Source organism: Rattus norvegicus, chromosome 7 (genome assembly GCF_036323735.1).
Source record: "Rattus norvegicus strain BN/NHsdMcwi chromosome 7, GRCr8, whole genome shotgun sequence".
Taxonomy (NCBI): Eukaryota; Metazoa; Chordata; class Mammalia; order Rodentia; family Muridae; genus Rattus; species Rattus norvegicus.
Window position 1 is genome coordinate 125,011,996 of NC_086025.1, and position 7,741 is coordinate 125,019,736.

The window sequence follows — 7,741 nt, forward strand, 5'->3', positions numbered from 1 at the left end:
ATTCTGTTCTGTCTTAATCTAAATTTCCTTTCTGCATCTTTGTGGAGGAAATTCTAAACATGGTTTCTATCTGCAGCCTGGAGACGAATGGATATCAAATTGTCATCAGTGTACCTGTACAGAAGCACAGGCCGTAGATTGCAAGCCTAAAGAGTGTCCTTCTCCGCCCACATGCAAAGCTGGAGAGAAATTAGTCAAGTTCAAATCCAATGACTCCTGCTGTGAGATTGGCTACTGCGGTATGTGTCTGTAACACAACCAAATCCGTACATTGCTTGACCATTTAGACAGTCAAGGGCTATTTTGAGCTAATATTGTCACGCATGACATTAAAGACAACAGAGTTGGTACTTTTTTTTTAATTTTTTTTATTTCCCCACCCCGGAAATGGTACTTCTTAAAACTTATAATTGTAATAAAGAAAAACCCGAATCAAGAGATACTAGCAGCAGCAATAGGATCAAAGGCAACGGTGCTATTTTAAGAAAAGCATAATTGGTTCATAAGTATGATAACATCTACAATTACTTCTTCATAAATAATAAAGGAGCACATTATATTTGTTTTTCAGAACCAAGAACATGTTTATTTAACAATACTGATTATTCGGTAAGGCTTTTTCCTCTCTCTTTTATTTATGTAGTCATAAGAATAGATGCAGGGCTAAGCCACACCAGGGGGTTTTCAGTGTCTAATGTTTAAAACAAATGTTTTTAAACAACATTTTGCTAAAGTCGAAGGATAAGTTTCTCTTTGTCCACACGATTGACACAAAATGCTTCACATAAAAAGCAACTCGACGTGCTCCTTCCGAAGGAGGTGGGGCTCTAGATCATTAAACCAGCCAGCAGTCCATCTCTGAACGGAATTTCCCCAGGGTCCTGCCAGATGGAGAAGACATACTGCACAGCATTCGAATCGATGAACAGAGTTCAAATGTAATTACAACTCGAAAGATCAGATGGCCAAACGGCCGGAAATCAAACAAGAAATCTCAAGGGCTCCGCCCACTAAGAGGCTTAGCCTCTATTGGGCTGGGTCTGCACCGCGGAGCTCACATTTAGGGCAGATACGAACACTCTTGGCTGGTGTTGCTGAATACATTAAACTCAAACTAAAATAGACAAAGGATGCTAGGGCGTGCATGAGGCAGTTTTAACTGCACAGATCAAAGTTTCAGACTGAACTTTGCGGCATTCTGAGTCCAAACTTGGTGTGACTCTGGAAACCACAAAACACAAAGGGTAAAGTCAAAACGGGAAATCCCAATAATTTACATGAGGTAGAGTTGAAATAGTAAAATTTCAGTTCATTGGGGACTTTATCTTATGGCTTAAGGCCCTCAGTCAGAGGTTTTCAACCTATGAGTGGCAAACCCTCAGGGGATAAAACAACCCTTTCACAGGGGTTACATGTCAGATATTCTGCATATCAGATATTTATATTGTGATTCATGGCAGTAGCAAAATTACACTTATAAAGTAGCAATGAAAACAGCTTTATCGTTGGGAGCTACCAAAACATTAAGAACTGTATTAAAAGGTTGCAGCAGCATTAGGAAGGTTGAGAGACACTGGTCTAAATTAAACACTATTTCTCAGACTATACTTTGAATGTTGGGCAGAAATTAATTACAGAATAGTCCAAAGGGCTTTGACAAACATAGAAGTAAGCCATCTTGAGATTATTGGCCCTAGCTCTACTTTAAAGATTTATTTATTTTTATTTATGCGTGTGAGTATTTTGTCTGTGTCTATGCGGGAATACCACGTGAGCTCCTGATACCTTCAAAGAGGGCAGAAGAGGGAACTGGATTTCCGGGAACTGAGGTATATGTAGATGGTGAGCCTCCACATGGGTGCTGGGAACCCACTCTGGACCTCTGGAAGTGCTGCGAGTACTCTTAACCACGGGGCCATCTCTGCAGCCCCTGTTAGTCCTCGCTGAAATTTCTGTGTATTATTAGAACATGAGTACGTACCATAGCACATGTGTGATGGCCATGGGTATCTTTTAGACATCGATTCTCTCTTCCTTCCATGGATTGCTAGGATCCAACTCAAGTTATCCATCCATTTTTACCCCAAGCGCTTTTTACACACTAAGACATAATCTTGTGGGCCCGTGAGTCTTAACTCAGTAAACCACTTTCCTTGAAGGATAGAGCACAATAATTGGTGAACTTCTTGTTTACCACAAAACATCCTTTCTTGAAGAATTTTCTTAGACATGTACCAGTCACTTTTGTGAGCTGTATTTTTTTATTTTTTTTATACACAGTGTAAGTTTTTATTATTCAAACATTCATTTGTTTAAAGAATAGAGTCTCGAATTGATGGTGTCTACAGGAGCATGGTCCAGCTGGAAGTGGGTACCAGGGGTGGGAAGAGATGGTTTTCTCTTATGATTTTTTTCCTTTTTTTTGTTTTTTTTCTTAATTATTTTTTATTAGATATATTTCTTTACACACATTTCTTTTTTTTTATTAACTTGAGTATTTCTTATATACATTTCGAGTGTTATTCCCTTTCCCGGTTTCCGGGCAAAAATCCCCCTCCCCCCTCCCCTTCCTTATGGGTGTTCCCCTCCCCATCCTCCCCCCATTGCCGCCCTCCCCCAACAGTCTAGTTCACTGGGTGTTCAGTCTTAGCAGGACCCAGGGCTTCCCCTTCCACTGGTGCTCTTACTAGGATATTCATTGCTACCTATGAGGTCAGAGTCCAGGATCAGTCCATGTATAGTCTTTAGGTAGTGGCTTAGTCCCTGGAAGCTCTGGTTGCTTGGCATTGTTGTACATATGGGGTCTCGAGCCCCTTCAAGCTCTTCCAGTTCTTTCTCTGATTCCTTCAACGGGGGTCCTATTCTCAGTTCAGTGGTTTGCTGCTGGCATTCGCCTATGTATTTGCTGTATTCTGGCTGTGTTGTGAGCTGTATTTTGAAGATTGAGAATCTCGATGCATTCTATGTTCCCAATGGAGAATTTTGATTTACTCACTGAAGTCGAAGATACGCCAAGTACCTTCCCTTAACCGTGTACTTGACCACTGGAAAGTGGAGCTTCACAGATACTAAAATCAGAAATTTCATTCATTCATTCATTCATTCATTCATTCATTCATTCATTTTTTTAAACAGTTTTTAACTGGTAAGCAAAATTAACTCTCAAGGCAAATAACTTCTTTTCTCTCTTTCCCCACTTAACTTGCAGGTTGGTTCATCCTTTGATGACCCTAACAACCCATGTCTCTCCTACACCTGCAGCACCACAGGCTTGGTGGCCGTGGTTCAGGATTGCCCAAAGCAAACATGGTGTGCAGAAGTAAGCATGGTCTTAACGTGTGAGGTCACCTCCCAAGCTCAATTCAGATCCTCCTCTCTCTCCTGCTTCCGGGGGAAAGTTGGTCTTTAGCCGAGACACATAAATTTGTAGTTAGTTTGATGAATATTTATACAAATCCATGTATCAAGAGACATGTGATTCTAGAAACGACAGCTTTTATTGAGTATATTCTTCAAACCAAGAAAGGCTTTTATTTTTCCAGCTCCATAAACTTAGTTTAATGCTATTCTAAAAGTAGGCTAGTACAAAAAATGAGCTATTTTTGCATTTAATTTTGCGTATGTGTTTACCTGCATATGTGTATATGCGCCATGTGCACACTGTATACTCTTGGAGGTCAGGAGAAGGTGTTGAAGTCCCTGAAAATGGAACGTGAATTATGGAGCCACCATGTAGATTCTAGGGAATGAATCTTGGTCTTCTTAGGTTTTAACTAAAATTTTAGACTTTTTAAAAACAACAGCAAGTGATGATGATGATGATGATGATGATGATGATGCACTCTGACGCATTGAGCCAAATCCCCCTTACTATTTTATGAACAAAAAACAAAGGCCATCTTTTTAAATAAAAGCTCATGGGAGATTAATTACTTCCTATAAAAATTCAGATTCTCTAAAACGGCATGTCCCTGTACTATTTATAGTCCACACTAGTACACTCTAGCATAGTGCCACAACCATCATTTCTCTGCCTCTGTATTTTAGTTTCTATTACTGTGGTGAATATCGTGATCAGAAGCAATTTGGAGAGGAATGGCCTTATTCACCTTGCATTCTCAGGACACACTCCATCACTAGGGAAGTCAGGACAGGAGGAACTTAAGGCAGGAATCTGGAGGCAGGAGGTGATACAGAGGCCATGGAAGGATGCTGCTTAATAGCCTTCTCCCCATTGCTTCACTAGACTGCTTTCTTATACATCCCAGGCCCACCAGCCCAGGGATGGTACTGCCTACAGTGAGTTGGGTCCTCCTATTTTAATCACTAATCAAGAAAAATTCCCATGAGCTTTCCTACTGGCCAATCTAGTTGGGACATTTTCTTAAAAATGAGGTTTATTTTCCTCATATAGTTATAGCTTGTGCCAACACATTCAGTACTGTTTTTAAATTAATGTTTGGTATTAAGTTACAACTTTTCTTTCTGAACATAGTTAAAATTCTAATACCCTACCCCAATAGTTTATTTGGTTCTCACCTTAAGAATTAGGAAGGTTTGAATTTGAGACAAAGTTTCAATGCAGATCTTGAGTAAGAGAGGCTGTATTGTGTTACAGAATTCTTCCTTTGAAGAAACTGAAGAATGATTTGTTTTCTCTCATATTTGCATATTTTTCTACCTTTTCTTCCTGTCATTGCAGAGTCTCAGTCTAAAACACTCAGTCTGTTGTTTATGACCAAGCTCAACTCCTTCTGTACTTGCCAAGCCCTAGAGCTGACATCACCAGGCTTGTCTCATTCCATTTTCCCTTCCTTTGTATTGCTACTTTAGTATATTAAGAAATGTCATATGTCATTCAATATTAAATATTTCAATCTTTTGTTCCTGCAGGAAGACAGAATCTATGAGTCAAATAAGTGTTGCTATAAATGTAAGTTAACTTCTGTATACGGAAAATGTGGTTATGAATGTTTCTTTAAGACAGAATGTGGATGGTTAATAGAAGGTTTACCAGTTGTAAAGTACTTAAATGTAGGTCATACTGAAAGCTGTCAACCGATAGGCTTGCAAAGGGCATTACAGTTACTTATTGTTAGTAGATTGTAAAAATAATGACCAGCTATGTTTACAAGGGAACTTTTTTATTCCTGTGTAAAAACAACAGACTCCTTTTCTCTCCTAACACCAGCAATTTGTGTGGTTAATCTGTGTATTAGAACAAAAGGTTATGTGATCCACAATAAGAAAATGCTTGTCAGCAGTGTCCCGTCCTCCTCTCTCTGCTTTGACTGCCCTGTACCCTCTCTCTTTATTCTACTCATCACTTCTTTTTCTCATCCCCTGTCATGTAATCATAGCAACAATCAACAATATCTATCCTAGTACTAACCGGGTGCCCTTCACAGTGAGGGCTGAGAAAGACAGCTCTTCCCGTTGCATGGGGAAGAAGCCGATACACCTTTTCCCTTTGGTTAAGATAAAGGACGCCTAATGATTGTCAAAATGTTAAATCTCACTTCTTCGTCTGGTTTGTTCTCTGCTTTAGGTAAGAGAAACTGCAGGACTACTCCTGTGAATGTGACCATTAAGTACAACGATTGTAGGAAGAGGATTGAGATGGCAAGATGTGTAGGAGACTGCAAAAGAACTGTCAAGTGAGTTTCCCTTTGGATGTGTACCATGCATTAACTCAGTTTGACATTTACAAGCTGCCTGATTAGGATACCATGAAAAAAATGTTTAAACCCCTAAGTTCCAAGGACTAAAAGTAATCACTTTAGCAATGTTATTGTGAAGTTATTCTGAGGTCATTTTCTAAAGATGCTTATCCTGCTGTGACAATAAAGGGCACCTAATCAAAGAAATGCATTACTCAAATCACTTTAAAGTTGAATTTTAGAGTGGCATTATATGGTTATTTTAATATAAAATTTTACATATACATTAATTTGGTGAGACTAATTATAACTTGATATTGACTTAAAATCCTTTATTTACATTTTTGCACCCTAATGTTCCTACTGTGCAGCTACAACTCTTTCTCCTAATCTCATTTTCATCTCAAGTGCAGTTGTCACTGATCTACATCAGAATTTTTATAGTTGGAAAGGGTACAAGATCCAGAAAAAGAGCACATTAAAAGCAATTAAGCCCTTTAGGAAAGTCCATAGAATGCAAGTATTGATGTCAAGATATATAATGTTTGCAAATATTCTGAAACATTTTTTACTGAATTTCTTCCTTTTAGGTACAATTATGAGACCTTTCAATTGGAGAATTCCTGCTCTTGCTGCCGTGAGGAAGAATATGAGTTCAGGGAGATTGCACTTGACTGTTCTAATGGCAGCACCATCCCTTACAGATACAGGCACACCACAACCTGCTCATGTCTGGACCAATGTGAACATTCCACAGCCAGTTAATTCCTGCATTGCTTTTCCGGTTACTCTTATTTTAGAAGGCTAGAAAAATAGTCATTATGGATACGTATGAGTATGTCTTATTCCAAAGGTGATGCTCACAATGAGGCTTTGTTGTTATTCTGTCATTGATACTGGCTGGAAAATAAATGCAATGGTACAAGGACTTGCGGAAGGTGTGGATTTGTTTACACCGTGTGAATTCTGCAAATAGCAGAGAATGCCACTCAATCACGACTCTCAGTGTCTTCTAGCCAGCGCTCTGCTCCATTCCCTCCCTCCCCTCACTACCTCATGACAATATACTCTCCCTTCCTTTCCATGTCCTTGTCCCAGCTACACCACCACTCTCCCTGTGCCACATCACATTCTCCCGGGACATCATGACTTCCTAATAGGTCTCAAGTGTTTCATATCATTTCTACTCTTGCTTCCCCATGCATTTTTCTAGCTGTTCCCACACCAGTTTAAATCTATATCCAGGCCCTTGTGAACAGCTTCATTTTGTGGACTCCAACTTTTATAACTGAATCTTATTCTTCCTTTCATTCTATTCAGGTATGAATATATTGTATCAACATAGACATGCACACCAAGGAATGTCTATCTTATTCCAAGCACCTTGACACCACTGTCTTTTATAGGTTATGGGTCATTGTCTATAAATTGCTAATGTTAAACTGTAGGAAGCCTGAAATAAACTCAGCAGATATGAAAGTTCATTTCTCCCTCATGCACAGAGGTGAATGGGTTGAATATGTCTAGCATCCTCCTCTTCCTCTTCCTCCTTTCTTTCTTGTTCTATCATTTTCAACTTGCCTCTTTATTCTTCTACCTTGAGGGCCACAAGGATCCCCTCTATTCCTTGGTATCTCAATTTTAATCCAATAAACAAGAGAGAGGAATAGGAGGAGGGAAGTGATTGCTATTTTTTTTCCTTTGAGGGTAAGATGCAGACATTGTAAACATTCTTTCATGAACACCTGAGTCAGCAAAATACAGAGTCAATGCTTCCTGTGGAATCATATATAATGATTCTAATTGAAGGTCTAATGTTTAGTACTTTTGTAAAACTATGCAATTAGGAACTTTACCCCAACGTCCAGTTCAGTAGATGAGAAATCAGTCAAATTAATAAGTGCAAGCAAGTTGTTGGAACTAGCTAGGACAATTGCAACTTAAATCATTGTTAAAGTCCGATTAGTATTAGAGTGCTACGATGTATTCCTATACACTCTTCCCCAAATAACATATTTATCTCATACATGTTGAAAATACTCCAAAGAGCATTTTTGGCTTTTAACTTCTTTGGGGATTGC

General features: G+C 39.0%; 1 protein-coding gene across 1 annotated transcript in view; it reads left to right on the forward strand.

Annotated features, from left to right (window-relative positions):
* Muc19 (mucin 19, oligomeric) overlaps positions 1–6,587 on the forward strand; it is a 121,159-nt gene extending 114,572 nt beyond the window's left edge. The window contains exons 43-48 of the mRNA NM_001309489.2: positions 77–239; positions 572–609; positions 3,209–3,319; positions 4,894–4,933; positions 5,549–5,657; positions 6,251–6,587. Of these exons, the coding sequence (NP_001296418.2) occupies positions 77–239; positions 572–609; positions 3,209–3,319; positions 4,894–4,933; positions 5,549–5,657; positions 6,251–6,425 (636 nt within the window). The 3' untranslated portion in view covers positions 6,426–6,587. The remainder of the gene's footprint in view (positions 1–76; positions 240–571; positions 610–3,208; positions 3,320–4,893; positions 4,934–5,548; positions 5,658–6,250) is intronic.
* Positions 6,588–7,741: the final 1,154 nt, after the last annotated feature.